At 28.0% G+C, this 22426-nt stretch overlaps 2 protein-coding genes across 3 annotated transcripts in view; both read left to right on the forward strand.

Annotated features, from left to right (window-relative positions):
• Positions 1 to 2903: 2903 nt before the first annotated feature.
• On the forward strand, positions 2904 to 4135 carry Polr2E (DNA-directed RNA polymerases I, II, and III subunit Rpb5). The gene is made up of 6 exons (XM_088189588.1): positions 2904 to 3093; positions 3183 to 3271; positions 3339 to 3517; positions 3579 to 3741; positions 3867 to 3945; positions 4013 to 4135. Exons 1-6 carry the CDS (start codon positions 3037 to 3039, stop codon positions 4076 to 4078), a joined length of 633 nt encoding a protein of 210 aa, XP_088045714.1. The 5' UTR covers positions 2904 to 3036; the 3' UTR covers positions 4079 to 4135.
• Positions 4136 to 8744: 4609 nt separating this feature from the next.
• LOC148232977 (uncharacterized) overlaps positions 8745 to 22426 on the forward strand; it is a 59752-nt gene continuing 46070 nt past the window's right edge. For both annotated transcript variants that reach the window (XM_088189634.1, XM_088189635.1), the window contains exon 1: positions 8745 to 9037. The gene's annotated coding sequence lies outside the window, so the exon portion shown is untranslated. The remainder of the gene's footprint in view (positions 9038 to 22426) is intronic.

Consider the following 22426-nt stretch of genomic DNA (forward strand, 5'->3'; position numbering starts at 1 on the left):
ATGCGCACCAAACAGTCACTTTTTAGACATTATATTAGCAATATTTTTGGTTGAACGGGCACCACAATGATGCACACGCCTTATCCTGTCATTTAAGCTTCTAGTTTTTTAAAAAAATTACTACGTTGCGAATTATTTGCTCAGTAAGACGATGAAATTGATCATAATCTACCCGTAAATTTCGTTACACAGTTCGTACAGAATTGTAATTTCTTTAGAACAATTGAACAATATTAATGCGCTGAGCGGTGGTTAAGCGATCTACTTCGTAAATGTGTTGTTGCAAACTTACATTTGACGCTTTGAACACGCGTTATTATTAACATCTGTCTGATTTACAGTGCTGCCAGCATAGGAAACTCGATATTATAATACAGGAACAAGAACTTACTCTTACAAAAAAATATAAAGTAATTAAATAATTTATTACTGCAAAGCTTTCATGTCAACTAAAAATTTGATGTTTAATGAAAATGATGATATATTTATTTTTAGCCCCGGTTCGACTTTCAATTAGCGACAGTATAAGATCAACAGTAGAATTAATTTGAAAAATTAAAAGTTATATTAAAACTAATCCATGACAAAAGTAAGCTTCGCTAAGTTTTATTCTATGTATATAAATATATGATATTTGACGTAAAAATTTTTTTAAGCTATAAATATTATGACGTAAAATTTAGCTTTTTTAACTATAAAAACGGCAATGCAATATTTGTTCACAAATGTTGCGAAGGATATTTCATAGGAAAGATACAAAGTCCATCACACAATTCTGCAGTAGTTTTTAGACTGATATATATTGTTTTGATAGGTAGTTATATAGGATCGACAAATCATATGAGAAATTTCAAGAGTTATTCAGAGCTGATAAGCAGTGGACTCAATAAAAATATTAGAATATTGAAAACGCTGCGCACGTTGAGTGGCAAAAAAGTGTTTTTTTTTTTTATATCAGTCTCAAAAGTAAATGCTTTTGCAATATTTATGGACTACTAGTATTAAAATATCCCTCGTTACTTGAGATATTTCAATACTAGTAGTCCATAAATAAATCTTCTGTGGTAAAATATTGTTTTTTTTTAATTTTGCATGACAACAAATTAAAAAGTCAGAGTTTAAATCAACTTTGGATAAAAATAAACATTAAATCTCGGCCAGAATTATATTAACAACCTGGTCATAATTACATTATTCAGTGTCAAAATAAATATCAAATGGTTAGATTAAAAATAGCTTGCGGCCAGAATAAAAATATAGGAGGCCAATAAATTATTTATTTTATAAATATCCTATGAAATATCTGGCTTACACCAATATTTGCAAGTTAGAACATTGAAAACCACATGAATAATTCTAAATGAATCTATTGAATTGTATGTAGGACGCGAAGGTATTCAGGCGACGAACGAAGAGAGGATAACGACAGAGCGGTTACGGAGTTGAGATCTAAAATGTTGCGAGCCCATTCAAACAAGTTGGCCATAAAACACATTGACAATAACCATGTTTTATGATGCTGACCATTTGTCAACATAAAACTGCCCTTGAGGTTAAAATACAACTGATGTAATATAAATACTGGCTATTCTTTATAAATACTGACTAATGAACTCAAATAAATACTGAACTTAATAAATAGGTACTATTTATTAAGTTCAGTATTTATTTAATATAAATTCTGACCACCTCATATTTATTCTGGACGCTAATATGTTGACTGCTGTATTCTGACATTTTACTATAAATTTTGACTCATGTAATATAAATTTCGACCACAACCGTATTCAAATTTTTAACTTAAAAAATACGAGCCAATTTGAAATACTTTAGTTCGAATCTCATATGAACCTTAGAGTTTTTAAATTTTCTATCATGTCAGGGAGATCGGAACTATTGTATAATTATAATTTTGATCGCTTAGCACAGATTAGATTTCCCTAATCTCACGGATGAATATCATGACGATTAGTAAACTCGAGTTGGGTCGTACATATTAAGTTCTTTAATAATGAGCTACTTCTCTATTACTAAATTATCTATGAACTACTTTACATCATAGATACTATTTGTATGTATTTAACAAAAAAATAACGTGCGTAATCAACTCTATAGAAGCGGCCCTAAATATACGATACCGATGTTAGGTGATGGGTTACTTTCGTTGTAAATGTTTGTTAAGATAAGTAAGTGTATCTTACTTGAAGGAGTTGATTAACGAGCCTTGAAAGCTATACACTGGTATTTGACGGTTTTTATTCTTCCTTCGATCGTAACCCACCTGAAATGGCTGTTTTATCGGATTCGAAGGACCAAAAACACACTTACGATGGTTTTACGTTAACCACCACGTCCGCACAGTATGGATGCTAGCAGTATAAGCTTTCCGCTCGACTTGGGCCAAGATTTTCATGTCTATAACTACATTCGTAACATTCGCAAATAAACACAGCACTATTCATTCATATAATATAGAGAAAACGCCATTAGGCGTTGTCTAATTTCACATTTTTTAAAAATATATATTAATTTGTTTAGTTTTACAGTTTTATAAAACTTAAATAGTGGTAACATGAGAAATTCTCAAATACTATTTAATTAAAAATAATATCTAAATGCTACCCTTTATAATTATTAAAAAAAAATGAAATATATATTATAAACAAATAGATACTGGATATTATTTTTTTAGAAATAACGAATTTAATGGTAACGTAATAATTATTTTTTATTATTCTTGATTGCGAGATTTTATAATATTGTTAATATTTTTTTTTAATTAAAATTTACAATTATAAATATTTTCACATTACAGAGAAAAATATATTTGTTTTATAAAGCTAAGATATTGTAAAATAGAATTTATCATAGCATATGATGTCATAAGCAAACAACAATTACGTACGCGTATTTTGCGGACTGGCAATATTGGCGCACCGTGCGTTTGACGTCGGCGTCAGTTTTGTTTGGTTCGCATTGGCTCGTCATTATTCTCTCTTTTTTGTCAACAACTTTACTAATAATTAATCAATCAAAATGGATGATGATGCGGAAACATACAAGCTGTGGCGTATTCGTAAAACCGTTATGCAGGTACGCGACTCAACCGACGAACATAACCTATAAATAACAACACCAACGCTTGTGATGTTTGCATTATTTATATTGAGCATATGTTTCAGTTGTGTCACGATCGGGGCTATTTAGTAACCCAAGATGAATTGGATCAGACCTTAGATCAGTTCAAGGAGCAATTTGGAGATAAACCTAGGTATTTATCAAGTTTCGAAATTGGCTTTGAAAATGATAAGAAATTTTAATAAAAACTTTAATTTTAGTGAAAAACGACCAGCGAGAAGTGACCTGATTGTTTTAGTAGCCCACAACGATGATCCTACCGATCAGATGTTCGTGTTTTTCCCCGACGAGCCTAAGATCGGAATCAAAACCATAAAAACATATTGTACGAGAATGCAAGAAGAGAATATACACAGAGCTTGTGTAGTGGTACAAGGAGGTATGTATTTTATATTATTTAAATTGGTTAAAATGGTGATTGATATTTAATATTTTTTTAGGAATGACACCTTCGGCTAAGCAATCTTTAGTTGATATGGCACCAAAATACATATTAGAACAATTTTTAGAATCCGAGCTCCTTATAAACATTACTGAACACGAATTGGTACCGGAACATATTGTATTAACGCCTGATGAAAAGCAAGAGTTGCTGGCAAGATAGTGAGTATTACGGTGTTGGATAAAATTGGTATTTAAGTAGGGAATAGTAGTGTAATTAATAATACTTATGTTTTATTTATATGAAAAGCAATGAGTTGATAAATAAAATTCATATTTTTTTACAGCAAACTAAAAGAAAATATGTTGATGAGAATTCAAGCAGGCGATCCCGTTGCAAGATATTTTGGACTTAAAAGAGGACAGGTTGATATTTCTTTATTTTAAATTATTTATATTGTATTAGTTTTATTTAAATTTATTATTATTTCAGGTTGTTAAAATTATAAGATCATCAGAAACGGCTGGAAGATACATTTCATATAGACTAGTTTGCTAAATTTACGTTTAACTCTAATTGTATTAATTATTTTGTAATAAATAATGTCAAAATTAATTTATTTCTTTAAATTGAAGACCTTATTTTAAAAACAGTCATTGTTACAAAACACAAATTTTACATTTGCTTTTTAAAATTGAAATAATATAATTATTTTAGAAAATATGTAGTATGTCCATAAACTTTTTGTCATAGTTTTAGCTAGATTTAAATATGGTGCGGCAACACCTGTAAAATTTCAAAGCGATTCTACTTTCACTAAGAGTTTCCAAAATAACAGTACTGTTATAAGGAATACATGTAATATAACAAGTTTTATATATAGGGGATATAATGGATCTGTGAACATTCCTGCAGCTTCTATCAATTTCAGTAAAATAATAAAAATAACTAAAATATTTTCGCTAAGTTAGTTAGCCAGCCTAAACTCGTATATAATATGCTAGAGCCTAGTACCCTTACAGTTCATACAAATAAAAACGCTGATATTCAGTAGTGGATACAAACAGTCGTTGTTAACTATATGTTGAAGCACAAGTTTAATGAACATTAACAATACTACACATGACGGTTTCATCTGACCCTTTTAATCTGTACAAGACATCTGCCTTTATCACACTAGAGAAATATGTAAGTAAAAAGCAAATTAGCTATTACCTTGTAAAGCCCTTAGTTAATATTGCCTTTATAACATCTCAAAAACTAATATCCATCGACTTCCCATTAGCAAGATCCCCGGAAATGACTATATTTCTATTAGAGCCTTTAATTACATTTTAAACTATATAAACTTGTTATTTGCCTGTATACTTTCCAACCAGCTGACATAATAGTTCTTCGTTGACTGGATACAGACCCTACGCTTCATTCTAGTTTCCAGTTGCAAGTAAAATAAAACAAAATAAACTACTCGAACAATTTAATTTTAGGTGCTTTCTTTCATCTTCTGATTAACTATGTTTTAATTTTGAAACATATCTTCAGAGGCTTTGACAGGATATTGTCCATAGAAGCAGTATTCTGGATTTAATTTACATTTTTAAACTTGTCTTTGAATAGTAGAATCATTAAAATTAAAATTTGCATTCTCCAAGGCTTAATTTTAGGAGCCCTGCTTTTCAACTTAATTAAACCGAAATAATATGGTTACATGACATGATGTGACAATGTGACATTATTCTCCCCGACAAAATGTTTACGTAACATGTTAACATTTATATATATATAAATTAATGTTCTTTATTAAATAACAAATTAATATTGTGTTCTATTATTATAAATGAATATGTATTTTATAATATTATTCAACAGTTTTCACTCATTTCGAAGTTAAACAATACCTTGTAAGTATACTATTTTATAATATAGAATTAATTAATTTAAATATATAAATGTTAAAATTTGTCGGGAGAGCGTTATGGCGCGTTAACGTTTAGTCAATTAAGGTGTATTAAAATCCTCTAGATAGTCTAGATTGAGAAAATCTTGATTTTAATATTATAAGCTACTATCTACTCCTTAATGCCGTAAAAGTAAAAAAATATATTTATATATACATGTAATTGATAGAACTATATTCTATGTAAGTATTTTTAAAATACTCGTTAAATTGTAATGTTTTCAGAGCTTGCATGGATGCACTACCACTGATGCATGTATATATATACATAAATACACTTATCAACGTTTTATTATACTTGATTGTATTTTTCATTGTTTTAAAATATTTTATATAATTTTTATATTATTTATTTTATGATCTTATGAAGTTTATTTTTCCTAGTTGTGAACCAACTAAAATATTTCAGCTTAATACTTTCGACAAGAGATGTCCATGAAAAATAATATTTTTATTTTCATGATGGGCTACTTTTAAATGCACCAGCTGTTCAGCTATAAAGATAAAATATATAATTAAACTTATTTTTTTAGCTTACCAGGTATATTTCAAATTCAAACTTGTTGAGTCATGTCGAACACTTCAATCACGATCTATTATTTTTGGTACTGGGTTAAGTTTTAAGAACGAAACTGAGGTCATGACTCTGATTTAATGAATGAATCGAATCCATGCTTCTTTTTGCAAACGATTCATAATTCATTTTTAAGTTCGTGCCCTTCAATCATAGAGATTCATGCGTTAGATATTCAGTGAGTGACCTCTTGGGTTATATGAACACTTTTGAAAGTTAAAACCACGCGCTTTCAATCACGTGAAATAATATGTGCACACGCGAAGGAATTATCGGTATTTTCGTATGATTAAAAGGACGTCAGAAGTCTTTAGCGAGATGAAGCACTTATGTAGTTTTTGCCGGTTGTTGTTTCATCTTTGTTTTTTGGACTTTCAAAAGCGCATTCTCTGAGTGTATTTAAGGTAGTGACGAAAATCGTTTAATGAAATAATGATTGAAGGCATTTTAACGAAGCAGACAGCGTACGAAAATATTTTAAGGGGCAAATTTTTCATGAAGAAATTTTGGAAAAATTCTGGGAATAATTTTTGGGTGAAGGGTAATATATCATGGTATACGTGCACATATTATACTACTATTTTCTGCACGTATGCCTTACATTTAAATATGGAATTGAGCGTATAAATGAATCTATTTTTTATGTCATTCACAAATAAGTATCAATAATATTGAGAATTAATTAACCATAAAACGATCATTCAATCTATGGATGTATGTATGTACATACAGCGGTTTTCAAACAATGCTTCGAGGAACACTGTTGTTCCGTAAGAGGTTAATAGTTGTTCCGTGGGAAAATCGCGATTTATGTTTAAACGTTTCATTTTATGGCACGAGTAGAATCATATGAAAAATTAAACAAACATTCTTAATAATATTTTCAGATTAATAAGACGTTATATTGAGAGAGTATGTTTCTATATTTTTTATGCAAATTACAAAAAAATGTAACTAAGATGTCTTATATTTATTTTTACAAAAATAATATGCATTAACTCCTAAACGAATATTTCGCCTATCGATCTAATTATACTGTACAATTTCAGACTCATAACACTTTTTGGAATCTCGGTTCTCATTTTGCATTCCGGGAATTCCAGTTATTTATGTGATATTTAAATCGTAGACTAAGATTTTTTGGTAGTTTATATTCCAATTTTGAAACAGTTTCGCGAATACCCGACCTTTGCATCGCGTTTCAGTGAAATAATATATATATATATATATATATATATATATATATATATATATATATATATATATATATATATATATATATATATATATATATTCTACTGGCGAAAATATTATATAATTTAACCGATATGCGCTAGTGAAAATATATGCTGCTTTAAAATATCATCAAACTCAATTTGGCAGTTGCGTACGTCCATTTGCTATTCAAACCCAAACTAACCTAAACGAATTAACCAAACTTAATTTGACCTTATTAAAGTTCTAAGACTAACTACAGTTTTTAAATTTTCGTAAAGTTAATTCGTTTAGCTTAGGTTTGGTTCAAATTATTATAAATATTCTTCACAATTCCGTCAATATCTGATCATGTGGAATCATCCATTTTTAAACAAATACATTTTTACTGTCACTGAGAAATAAAATTGTAAAGCAATTGTTTGATACGTTTTAATTGGCCGAGTGAAATTATATTTGTACTAGTGAAAATATAATTTAACTGTAATATAAATATATATTTTTTGAACAATTTTTTTAAGTTCTAAGGGGCGGTATCGACAACCCGTTAATGCTCGGTGACTTCTGGCTTCCGGTATCCTAAAGAGTCGCGATCGCATCCCTTATTTCTGTATGTTGCGGCTAGGACGTCAGCGCTTGAGAACGCTCCTCTTGTACGAGCGATCTAGCTTCTCAACGAGCTTACCAGGTACAAGGATGTTTTCAGCGATAGCTATGAGGAGCTGGGAAAAATATATGTGGGATGGTTTTTATATATTTTCGATGTGCACAATCACTGTTTTTATGTTTTTTTATATGTTTAATTGTAAAATTATTGCTTGTATAATAGCGATCATGATGCAATTCCGAAATCACGGGACTGCAATATTAATTATAACATAAAATATATACATGCTAGTATAAAACGAACTTTAAAGACCTAAAATATTTAGAAACATACAGTTTTTTTTAGTAATTATTGATAAGGAAATTTTAGATAATTTTTTACTAGAGTTCAAAATCAGCTGTAAATTTATTTAATGTGTATTTTATATGCTATTAAAGGAATGCAAATAAAAAACTTGTGTATTTTTTGGCGGACGGATGGTGACGGGTGGCAATTAGATATGTATGAGCATATTAGGTCGCCGCAGTATTAGTTTTTTTGATGTGCTTACAATTAGTTACATGATGTGGCGCCGCCGGTCGTCGTCTTCCCGTCGAGGTCTACCAAAGAATGTGTCGCCCTATGCTGCCGTCATGTCAGTATTACCAGAGTGCGGCATAGCTTTGGCCATAATAAATAAAAAATTTCAATATTTAAAAAAAAATATATTTAGACGTTTAAATATAAATTATTATGTATTGTAATTAAAGATAACCATATCGTATAAATGGTTGTTTAAAATTTTGGGAAAAAATCTTTTACCCCCACCATTTTTTTTTGCGTAAACTTATCACTGGTGAGCTTTGCGCGCGAACGTTTTCTTGAGAACTTTATTCTTGCGTCAACCGCGGACTGAGTGCTACGTTTCGCGCATTATTTATACACATTTATAATAACAATACGATATAAAGAATAAAATAAAAATAACGACAAAAAGAACAGTGACACATATCTGTGCTAATTCACATAATATATTAGTAATACAAGAAAAATAAATATAAGTGGTAATATTTAAAAAAAACATCAAACAAGAGAAAATCGATTGTTGATTTATAATAAAATAAATTAACAATGTAAACCGTTGATATTCATAGTGCTATACTTGTTAAGTGATGGATTTATATGGTAAGTTATTTAAAATGATTTATTAATGGAATGTCTGAAAAAATGTATATTATTACAACTGTCGTTGTAAATTGGCAATAGTTGACATTTTCTATAGTATTGTTCTTTCGAGAAACCGTTGTTTATACAATAGTTTACTCATAAAACTAAGGAACAGTTGAATTCAACGACGGTGGTCCTTTACAAATAAATTAATCAAAGCTCATTGTCATTATTGGCATATTTATAATGTAATAATTGTGTTTGTATATTGTTTGGTTCATCTTTGGATAAATTGCATATATATTATAGACCTGGGTTACAATTACAATACTGAAAATTATTATTTACAAAAAATTGTCTAAAGTATATTTGTTCATAACACTGTTCATATGGTTTATTTATATTTATTAACGTGTTACGATTGTAATCAATATCAGATGTGTTAAATTTACTTATTATAGAATAAAATATGAAAAAAATCATTGTAACTATTAATGTAAATATTTTTAATAGAGATTAAGGCATGAAATATTATTCTACAAGTATAGTTACGGATGTTATTTAAATTATCAATTAATTATTGTAATTATGATCATTGATTTGTTGTTTCTATTTGTTTTAGGAATTATTGTACATTTTAATTACAAAACATATAGTATAAAAATTAAATTTGTCTCGTTTTAAAGGACCAGTAATTTGCTCTGTATTCCATTAAAATGTATGTATCTGATATTGATTATATAAGCCACACAGAGAGAATCTAATGAACCCATAACATAAAATTGCTCCACATCGATAAATTATTATATTATAAATTACCGTTCTACCGCGTCACAGTCTAAATAAACAATCACACATGTCTAATCTTAATTGCCAAAATGTATCGTATTCATTTTTTTATATTATTTTCATACCTATGTACGTAAAATTGTGCAACGTTCGGCTTAGCGAGTAAACCCATTATTACCATAACCCGTTTTTTTTAGTAGATCGTATAACATTGATTATTTCCGAACTGACGATGACGATTTATTTTTTAATCGACCATAAATAGTTCGAGCGTGCCTGAACGCAGGTAAAAGATCGTTGCTCTGTTTATTAATTGACTATTGGATATTATCGATGATGGCTCGTGTGTATGTACGATTTTTTTCGGTAGCGTCGGAGAAACGTTAAATTTTGGCCGATTGCTAATTATTTGATTACATCGTGAAAGTTTTTGGAGGCCTTCAATAGTGTTGTAAAGTTTTATGTGCTATTTTACTTTGCACTTTTATCAAGAATACATAGTTATGGCTTTTAATGAATATGTTAAATAGTCTGAATTATCACACAATGTATTTACTAATATTTTTAAAAATAATTGAAAAAAATGGATAGATGATTTTTAAGATCAAATTTTATATAATTTAGTCTTTAAACATATATGTCTTATATTAAATATATTTGTATTATTATAGATATATGAAAAATATCATAAAAGCCAGAGCATTTCTAAAAGCGATTTATCAATAATTATTTTCTTATACTATATAAGTTGTAAATCGATTATTAATAGCGTAGTCCGTAACGTCTCAGACTAGTAATTCTGAGGTTGCGGGTTCGAGCCCCGGCAGCGGCACTCGAATTTTTATTTATAAAAATGCGCTATTATTAAAAAACCGGCCCCTGCTGCAGTGACATATATTAATTATAAATTGTATGGCACATAATAATTTGTAATTAATAATATAGATGTCACCGATTCATAGACTTTCAGTCTTGTGATGAATACTTATTTGTAAGTATTCGTTATGTCTTATTGACTTATTCAGTTGGTACAGATTTGCCCGTTGTAACGCATTGGACTTATGCCTGTTTTGAAACAAAAACATTTTCCCAGAAATTTATCTTATTTGTAAATTAATATTTTAAAAAAGGAAATGTTTCTCCATATTTTTGTTATTAAATGTATATTTTATTTGCATGAAACCTTCAGACTTTTTTTTAGCACGCTGATTTTTTTCAGCAGCTTTAATTTTATTTTATACTTCAAATTACTGATATTTACTTGGGCACGCAGCATATTTTTTTACTTTGCTATGTGCTATTTTCTTTACAGAAAATGGTTAAAATATATAAAAAAAATGTCGTTGTTTACTTTGGACGACGGTTAAATTGTTAAATTGATTGATTTGACGAATGTTTTTTTACAAACTCTTTATTTGACTGCTTTGAAAAAAGCACAATAAATAAAAAAAAAGTTTCCTTAAACTACTTAAGAACGTGGTAACTATTTGGAACATTTTTCTGAAACAAGTTTTATAGATGACGTAGAGCTTTTTTGTTTTATTTTCTTTATTCAGAATTATAAAGATAGTTAAAATTTAATACATTGGGTTGTAGTCCTAGTTGTGAAAAATCGATTATTTTTCCTTTTAGTGGTGCAGAAGATAAATCATAGCAGCAATTGTATATAAGCTGAGTTATATTCAGCTGTATTATTTATTTAAAGGCTATTTGATTAAGTATTCTATGATCATAAATTTAATCAGCACCCTGTTTTCTATACGTAGAAGCCAGAATAATAGTGGTGAAATATTTTCCTCTAATTCGGGCCATCCATTTCCTTAATACTATTGAAATGATATAAATTTTATTAACATGGTTTATCAAAATGGCAAGATTCAATATGCTTCTTTCTTTGCAATACAGTATGTATTTCCAATTTTTATATACTATAAAAAAATATATTTCATATTTTTTTATTGATTGTACTATCTGTCTTTCTTTGTGTGAGACAATAAACTATAATAAATGTCTGTAAATCAGTCACATATATGTATTTTAATTATTATAAATTATTATTACAGCTAACAATGAATAAATATTATTTTGCACGATGTAGTTCGATTTTATTTATAATTGTTCAACCGTGAGATAAGGGAAATCTAAGAAAACTTAATCTAGGATGATCAATCGGAATTATAATTATATAATACCCACAAATTCAGATCTCACAGACACGATAGAAATTGAAAAACGTAAGGGCCCATATGCGATTCAAACCTAGATATTTGATGTATTAGTCATTGACTTATACCACCAGCTTATCGTGCTGCATGTAAAATTATGCATATAATTTTATAGTTTTAAACATACAGATATGTTTATTATTTATAGTCCTCCCTTACTATTTTTTTTTTAAATATTATAATATATATTGTTATTTTTATTATTAATAGGAATATTTTAAATAAAATTCCTTAAATTTTAATCATTTATAAATGTATATATAGGTTATTATTTTAAAATTATCACAGAAATAAAATAAAATATTACTGCGTAATTGAATAAAAAGCTGTATTATTAATCACAATTACACCAAAAATATTATTTTAACCGCCAGTTAATCATCAAAGTTTCTTTTTACCGTAAACATTTATCATAAGAGCGGCAACTCCTACAGTAATTAGTCCAGCTGCGAAATTACAGTATATATCTCCCCTACTCTACAATATGTAATAATATATTTTTAATTATCAGTCGCTGATTATACGATCCAATTTACTATTCAAACGAACCCTTTGAGTTTTCTTTCATAACAATGCACATGTTATTTACTATCTCTCACACATCAGCTACTACACAACAATTGATTGACGTTATTAGAATACACCACAAGCAAACAATATGTTTGCATATTAATATATTTAAAACCCACATGTGTATAGATATGCATCTATAAATATACCAATTCGCACATAAAGATGCATACTCATTTAAACGTTATCACTTTGTCGGATGATATGATGATTTGCAATATATATTATTCTTTTTTTGATTAGTTAATATTTATAGTTCATTGTGTTTTTATTTATGCTGTAGTATTACGTATGCCGCATGGTGAAAATTTAAGCTTAATTATAAAATACTGTTTGCTGCTGCTTATTCGTTTTTTTTCAACTCGAAGAATGTGCTAACTCGCCAATTAAAATTCATAAACATGGATAATAATTTCTTGTTACGCATCTTAGTAGAGCATAACGACATGTTATGCATTATTATATCATAGTAATTAACGAATTATGAAAAAAACAATTTCAACTCAGCGTATGGTGTGTGTGTGTGTGTATGTATGTTATTCGCGATTATGGACCTTTTCGGTTGTTGGCCTGTTAGTTGATTTACATAAAGGAGCAAAAAGGCGTGGTTAGCGAATCGTTTAATAACCCACCGATACCGTTAACTTTTTTGAATGTTTGGTTAGTAAAAAATATATTGAAACAAGTAGTCTCATTGAAATATAAGCATCGTATATAATTTTTAATTGCCAATTATTAATGCATTTATCAGCTACTATCTATAATAATTTAATCTTGAACCTTTTATATAAATGAATATATTTATAATGCACACGTTTAAACAGTTCATTTATTAAGCATCTGTAACGCATTATCAATAAAATACTGGAGCGACCCAAAAGTTGATATTTTATCTGAGAGGTATATAAAGTTAAAAATGTTACTGTAAATACAGAAAATCCTTAGGTTACAAAAGTATTTCTTATTGCTCTTAAGATAGCTTAATGTAAAGTATTGCTGTAACTTAGTTATTGCATCTCATTAAATATGTAGTAAGCTACATTATTAAAGCTATTTTTATTAACTTTTTATGACACTATGACACTTAATTATTGCTAAAAAAAATCGAATCCAGCAATAAATGTAATTAAAAAAAATGATTTTTCAAAGTAACTATAAAAAAAGTTATACTGGCGCATCTTGATTGCATTATATTTTGATTTTGTAAAGTTAGTTTTACCGTTAGACATGTAGTTGGTTTGTAGTTTTTTTGCTAGATTTGTGAAATACTAAAACTGGGTTTTAATTATCGGTTTTAGATATTAGAATAAATATGTGAAATCAATTTAATTACAATTAATACATTTTAAAATACAGCATTGAATTTATACTAGTCTGCATTTAATGTGTAGAAAAAAATACGCTATTTATTTTCGATTTAGCTGATGAATTACCATTAGGATCTGTCGTTTTTTTTTTGATGAAATATGAATAGTAAAATTGGTATGCTAACTAAAAAAAATATTTTATATGATATTAATACTAAACATTAATTAATTACATAATTTGTTATATTTGAAAAGTTCACAAAACGTTTAAAAAAAATTAGTGTGCTTATAAGAGCTTCAAATTTTTCAATTTGAAAGTGTGTAATTTTGTAGAATGCAGTCGTTTCTGAAAATCGGACTTAATTCTGGATTTCGTATGTCATAGTTGGACTAGGGTTGACGTGAAGAGGGAAGCGGCTGCTTTCCCGATTTGATATTTCAAGTCAGGAGCATTTGATAAAAGTTTCTGTTTGAAGTGAATAATATCTATCATTTATGTATTTATATATACTTGATCAAAATCTATCTCTTTTCGATGCGTGCAGCAATTTCAGGGTTTGGAGGCGGAATTCAATTTGTCGTTGTGTGACCGTCAGATATTTAACGAGTGGAGATTCTACAACACTACACTTATTCTAGAATAAGATATTTGACAGGCTGTTTGTCTTGTCAATGCAATATTATTATTTTGTGTTTATAAAGGAACCGAAAGATGAAAGTTTTCAATTCTCTAGAATCTCTCATAGGTTTGTAAAAATAACAAATGCCTAATAATTGCACTTGACGGCAAGTCGTTAAGACTAAAAGCATGTTTGTTTATTGCGCTTTTAACGCGTATACGTCACTCTGTAGAATCTAGTCATTTCCGAAAATTGGGTTGAATTTTTGATTTTGGTTGTCGTAGCTGGAGCAAAGTGTCCGTGAAGAGGGAAGCGGCTGCTTTCTCGGTCGATGCTTGGCTTAGATCCGCTTTGTGTGAATTCAAATCGCGTACCTCAAATCAGGAGTTACTCGTGGAAGTTTTTGATAAAAGTTTCTGTCTCATGTGAATGGTGAGCACTAAATATGCTTGGTCGATATAAAAAAAAATCTTGCACTGGATTCACTAATTTTGAGATTTTGTGGCGGAATTAGATTTATTTATTATCGTCATCTATCTTATAAAAAATCGTTGTATGACCGTCGGAGTCGGAGTAAATAAGCCGAACAGGCACAAATATTTAATAATTGCAATTACTGGAAATTATTTTTGTTTATTATGCTTTTAACGCGTATATGCGACAAGTCATATTTTCAAGGTCAACGCGTTTTTGTAATAAGTGCTTTTATACATGAAAATATCAATTATAATGCTTCATGAAGAACTTAAAGAATAATATGAATTTTTATAATTTTTTTATATTTAAGACGGGAACGAAAATAAGGATTGTAATATTTTATGCACTATAAATAATAGAACAAATTCAATAGCTAGAGAGAAAGAATTTTATATTTGGATCATTTCGTATCTAAAATAAAAACAATATTTAATTTTTCATCACATTTTCTGAAGATAAATAATAAATTAAATATATTTTTTTATAAATAAATTTTAGTTATTTATACTTAATATTTTTGTGATGTTTTTTCTAATAATTCGAAAACCAGTTTATTAGAAATTCTAGAATTTGAAAAACATTTTTTTAAAAGGCAATTCAGAATACTTTATAATTATTTTTTATGCAAATTAATTACAAATGAAGTATCGAACCCATAGCTTTGTAATATCAGTCCAGTATCTAACAGACTACGGTGCTTTAGTCTAATATAGCATTCATATAAATAAGCCGTTTTTAATAAATCAAATATTCAGAATAAAACTTAATGACTTTCGAAATAGGTATTGTGTGAATTAAACTATTCAATATTTTCATTTATTAATTTTGAATTAAAGGTGCGAAAGAGCTATCTAATATTGTAAAAATACAGCTTTGGCAATAATAGTTTAAAAATGGCGTAGTTTTACTAAAATATTTTTGGTATGTAACTTGCCGTAATTTAATTAATACTAATCCAGATCAGGAACTTTAGGGAAACGATTGACAAATGCCCAGAAAGACCACGTATTTCATTACACACAGTGAGTAAAAGAAAGTGGTAATATGATATAGCAAAGTTTTACGTAAGCTGTGTCTATCAGAAAAAATAAAAATACTTGCATACGATCTGTGGCATCGAGATTAAACACTTAAAGATTGGGTGAAAGTCATGTATTATGCTTACATTTAATTTATTTGCATAATAATTTACATTATAAAATTATTTTAATTTATCATTATGTTTAAGCATAAGCAAAAACTCAAATTAGTGTTGTGTATCTGCATTGAAGAGTTGTAAAAAAATATCTCTAGATTTCGCCATAACTGCCTAATGGATTCCCTTTAGAAAATAAATACAATAAATACAAATAATTCCGGCAAGATTCCTTGCCCAATTTGGATAGAAATCAGAGGTTGGTTTTTGTCAAAGCAGTTTCTGATTGAACTGAATCCAATAGAAAATTTGTATAATGTTTTAAAGATAAATTTGATAAATGTAGTGAAAAAAGTTTATTTCATTTATTCTTAACTCATTCTTAAAATGATTAAAGCTAGAATTAAATCCACGGGTGAGCACTAAACTTTTAATGTATGTAGTTTATTAATTAAAATATTCATTCTTAATTTTTTTATCATATGATATTTTGAGCAGTACATTAGTCACTACCAGTAATTTTCATCACCGTAAATTAAACGTGTGTTAACACGATGCACTTGTATTAGCACACATATTCTTAGAAATCCACTTTTTGTGCACCCCACATCAAGTTCTTAACAGCTCTCCGATTGACAATTTACAATGGCAGCTGACAAACTTGTCGGGTGAGTGTTGCAAGTGCCCCATTGTCTCTATCCTCTTTTTCTATTAGGTTCGATCTTGTTTCAAATGAGGGTCACACAGTTCACACATCACGTTGGCGAATTAAACGATATTTTATGCCACTGTTCGTCACAATCGTGATTCGATCGTGTTACATATGGGTCACGGTGTACGCGTGTATGATAATTGCAATTACGTGATTGATGTTCTTTGACGAAAAAATGTCTGCATGGGAAACTCGCGAAATTAACCATTTATATTTTAGCTTGTTACGAAAATAATTGCCAAAAGCTAATGATGATTTTATCAATGTGAAAAAAAGTTTATGATCTCTATAATATAATAAATTAAAGCTGTTTTTTTATATATTGCAATTACTAAATTACTGCAAAATCAATGCAATGATGTGATATATAGATATATTAGTTAAATAAGCTATAAAAGCTTTACTTTGGCTTTTATAGATATTAAATTATTGCTCATTATTCTCCAAGCAACTTGATAATTTCCATAAACAATGAACGAATATTGCAGAAGGCCGTGACATTAGACCTCTAGGAAGACTTGAACTTTCTCATTCAGAAAATCCTGTTATAAGCTCTTGAGGAGTGGCATCAATTCACATATGTACTTAAATTTGCAGAGAAAATCAGTATCTTATCAACCACCACTTTCAACTTGAAAGAATTCATTAATAAACTATATTATATCACATCACGATGGAAGTGATTGAGTTGAACAATTACTTGCGTATATTTGTCATGGTTGCAAAAGCGGTATGGTGTGAGCTTTTTAAGAAGCTTTCTTATGCTTGTAATAAATAAAAAAAAAAACGTATCAAGCGCGGTATAATGTTAAATTTGCAGTAAAAAAGCTCCGTGAAAGCGCAATAAGGTAAAAGGGAACGGAATCTTTTATATATTTTTTTATATGTACATACATATCATTTCGCACGTTGACTCTTGAGAGACAAAAAGCACAATGGACAATAAATTATGTGCGGCTTGGTTAAATTAATTTATGCAAATATTCAACGAGAGTGGCGCTGTGTAAAAAGTGAAAAAAGAACCACATATTGCCTTTGGTAATTTGTAAAATTGCATGAGGTGTATGATGCCTATTGTATGCGGTAATCTTGAGTTATTAAAGTTTAATAAATAGTCATGGAAAGAGCTATACCTATCGAATGGCAATTGTTTTTATTTTGTATAGATTGTAATTAACTCATTGGGAATTGTATATGATAAATTACTTATTTAATTTAAAACTAATTGTAGATATTTTAAAAATACAGAAAAGAAAAAATGTTATATAAGCAATTACAGACTGTTTTATAATCAATTATAATCTTCGGTCAATTTGTATTTTAAATACTGTTGTAATGACCAGTTATTTGCAATTTTTAATATTGAATTTAGATTTATTATATATTATTCACGAGATGATTGCGTATTTAAAAGTATCCCGTATTAACAATAATTATGGGATGTTTTTGGCTTATTAAGTAAATAAAATTAATAGTTTAATAATATGGAATTTTGATACAGTCAAATATGTATTATTATTTGAATGAATACAATTGAGTTCGCATAGCTTAGTAGTATGTATGTCTGTGAATAAATTTTGTTATTTCTGCTTGCCTAATTCAGAATCTTGACTAAATTAGTTTCTGTTCTAGAACAGTTTTTGAATGGTTTACATTTTTTATTTGTTCTGTTTAGTTGCTTCTGTAGAAACAGACTAGAGAATATATGTATATTCTCTCTTCTGTGGTTAATATATTCAGTATTTTTGACTTTTTAAAAATTGAATAGTAAACGATAAATATTCAAATATATTTTTAAAGACATGAAAAATTGAAAATATGGTTTAAATAATGAATACAGGTATCAAGACTATTTATTTCGATTTTAAAAATAACGCGAAATATTTTTTTTTATTTTAATTATTCCTGCTGCTGAAAACCCTCATTCAGTTGCTGTTTATGTGTACTTTATTGTTATAAATGTGCTGTATATGTCCAATCTTCCCGTCGTTATTATATTAATAACATATAAAATTGTAGCCAGTCTTGCAAAACCGATATAGGCTTTTCTATAATTGATAAAATTAATGTTTTAGTGTTTGTGAAAAAATTATATTGGTATTTATCTTATTTATATAACATGCGTTTTATGTATGCCAAAAATAATGCCATAATAAAGTACTATAGATATATTTAAAATTAAACTTAATTCTTATTGACTTATAGGATTTAAAAAAATCATTATATTATCATGGAAATATGAGTAATTTCTGGAATTTCAGCAATTACAAAGTGTTTACCTCACATTGATTGTTATATATATTTTAAAGCAACATAGCAAAATATGCTGTATGCAGCGGTATATAGGAAAAAGTTCACTACCTGCGTTTTTGAAATACACTGTTAATAGATTTGGTGCAAAATAAATTAAAAAATATTCCACCACAAATATGAACAAGTACTTTATGAATAGCTGCACAAATATATGAATAGCAAGAAGTAAAAACGTGCAAATATATTCCTTAATCGAATATTCTCACAACAATACTATAACATTAGTTTAAAACTAGAGAAATTCGCTTCAGTAAAAGCCATATAATTTAGCTGTCTCAAAGCAAAACCATGTAACTGATATTTTTCTAAATTTTCTTCATTGTATTTTTCTTGCAATACCCTATATTTATAAAAATTTAATAAAAATCATGTGTTCTAATTCATTAAGTATTCATTTTAGTAGCTAAATAGTATTGTAAACGTTTCAAGTCCATCGAATTAAAATACGCATTCTCAACTTATACACATTTTTTTACAATTAATTATTTGTAATTGTCAAAAAAATAATACAAGAACTTGTCTAAATGCTTAAACTAGTGATAATCTGTTAGCAAGATGTCTGGTCAAAACTATGAGTGAAAACGTAACATTTCATAGTCTTATTAAGTGCGATGTATGGTCACACATTGTTGTGTAAGAGAATTGAACCTTTTTGATTGCCCAATGACTAAGCTGTTTTGGCAGGATTAAAAAATGTAGTGCATGATACCGATTGCAAACTACTCACAAACAGTAAATTGCAGATCGCTTTATCTTGTTATAAATAATCTACTTCATATATAATGTTACAATACAATTTAATATTTGTTGCATTAAAGCAGCGCAAGCCAAAATTTGTGGCAGTGATTATTTTTGGTTTTTATTCAGTTCGTGCAGCACCCATTTATGTAGCTTTTTTATTTTTTCAAGCTGTTTTAAGTGGTTCAGAACTACTGAATTATTAACGCTTAGCTTTTGTGTAAGTTCTCAAATTTTTATGCGTGATTTTGATAATCAATCCCCTTAATTTGGATATTACCAACTTTCTCACGCCCACGACTTTCTTCATCTTATAGCCTCTTATCCTCAGCACGATTTTTTTGAAACCACTATTGCACTGTATTTTGTTTAATAGTAATCACACCCAAATATTGTTTAATTTATAAGAAGTTTCTGGTAATTCACCACTAGCTTACATATTATACTTATTTTCCATTTAAATTAATAATATAATCGACTTCAATATTGTCTACAAAATTAACATTGAAAAACATTAATCGAAAAAAAGTTCCTTGAAACATAACATAATTAATCAAAAACTTTTATATACAATATATAATGATATTGAAGTAATATATTTTTATATAATTCATATTTAAAGAAAATATCGTGTCTTAAGAGTACCATTTGCTCTTGTGTTGAACTTTAAAATATGTGTATATATTATTCTCTAATGCTGGTGAATGTTTTAATGTACAATATAATAATAAACTTTTACTATTTCTGTTGAATAACTTTATATATTTATTTTTCTTATAATAATGTTATGTGTACAAATTAGCGTGACAATTAAAGTAAATATAAATTAAAATTATGGCTTTAAATAATTTTTAATAATTTATAATATAACTTAGATATTTATGTATAAAATGTATAAAACGGAAAATATAAAAAAGTTAATTATTATATTATACATTATTAAAGGCAATAATTTTCCTTTTCAATCATCATAACAATAATGAACTTATTGTCCGAAGACCACCTTGGTTGCACAAATTTTCTTTAAAATAAAAAAATAAAACTCATACATATTTTCGACTCATAATCGATTATTGCCTTCAACACGTAGGCAAAAGTCTGACTCGAGACGTAAATTGCTCATAAATTCGAGGCGAATCCTCGAAGAAATTCACGAAGCCCGAATCACCGCAGATAAACGGTCGTCCGTGTTGAAAAATATAATTGTCCAAAATTGCAATTTCGGTATGTTCGCGTGTTATTTTCACTTTTGACCACATCTTGCTCATCTTGACCCCTTGGGCGCATTTTCATAAGTATATTACGTACGACTGAGTGAATTCATATCCAATATTGCGCTTTCGAGTAACGGAAAAAGTATATATTATATTATAAAAATATTTTAAATTTATTTTATATATATTTTTTGTACTTTTCTAATATCTATTTATATCATCTAAAATCAGTTTATTTTAGCAGTACCTGATTATTGTCAATAATTTTAAAATATAGTTGCAAATTCAGTTTGTATACTATAATGAAATATAAGTAAATACTTTAAAGCATTTTAAATGTTTCAGTTATTTTCATTTCTGAATAAAAACTAATTTTTTTCATTGATATTGATTTTAGTAAGCTTAATATGGTACAAATTATTTTTGTAAAAAAATCTTTAGTTATGTGCAAAATAGATGTCATTCTTTACAATATTTTATTAATATTGCGTGTATTGTTGATTAGTAATGGTGTTTACATGTTAGTTTACAATATTATTATTTACTTCATTGATATGTTTGTTGTCGATTTCTGTATAAATATCGATGTATTTATAACACAAAAATTTGGTTCAAAATAATTTTCATTTAACGCTACAGTCCAATAAAAATTTATCTGATCTTCATATCAGTTATGAGAATCTGAAAATTCTCACCAAAGTAGTAAGAACCGATATATCGAATTTTGGCAACCAAAGAGTTAATATTTTGATTAATGTCTTTCGTAATCCATCAAAATATTAGATGTGTAAGACTTGGCACTATCTTGTGAAAATCACGAACTGTAGTTATATTCACTGAATTTTTCTAAAGCCGATGCTAAAACGTATTAAATATATTTATAAAAAATATGACATCAGTCTGAATTGCTCGTTAGCGTATAACCTTTAACTTTTATTTATTTTGCCTTTAGCTGGCATTTACAGGATACATACATTGGTATAATATATGTATTTTTAAACCATGAATCAATTTTTACAGTTTAATTTAAGTAAAGCATATTGAGTGCATAAAAAATAATAAAATATATAATAACAATAATTATATTTATATGTATGTAAAGTGATTTTTCAATTTATTATAATTATAAATAAATTATTAAAGCAATGTTATAACTAGAATTTAGTTCAACTTCTCCATCAGTGATATGTAAAAGTGCAACTCTCTAAAACACTATTTTGTCTAAAACTATCTATTAAATACTTTAAGTTGATCATAGACGCTAATTAACTTTTATCTGTTCTGCGATTTCTCTTTTTTATCATGTT

Source organism: Plectrocnemia conspersa, unplaced genomic scaffold, assembly GCF_051122295.1.
Source record: "Plectrocnemia conspersa isolate PC_06_02 unplaced genomic scaffold, ASM5112229v1 ptg000008l, whole genome shotgun sequence".
NCBI classification, from domain to species: domain Eukaryota; kingdom Metazoa; phylum Arthropoda; class Insecta; order Trichoptera; family Polycentropodidae; genus Plectrocnemia; species Plectrocnemia conspersa.

What these genes read in the sequence shown, in the direction of transcription:
- Polr2E (XM_088189588.1), top strand. Translation starts at nt 3,037, where the DNA reads ATGGATGATGATGCGGAAACATACAAGCTGTGGCGTATTCGTAAAACC. An exon ending in CAATTTGGAGATAAACCTAG is followed by an intron (nt 3,272 to 3,338) that starts GTATTTATCAAG and finishes CTTTAATTTTAG; the next exon opens with TGAAAAACGACCAGCGAGAA. An exon ending in TTGGACTTAAAAGAGGACAG is followed by an intron (nt 3,946 to 4,012) that starts GTTGATATTTCT and finishes TTATTATTTCAG; the next exon opens with GTTGTTAAAATTATAAGATC.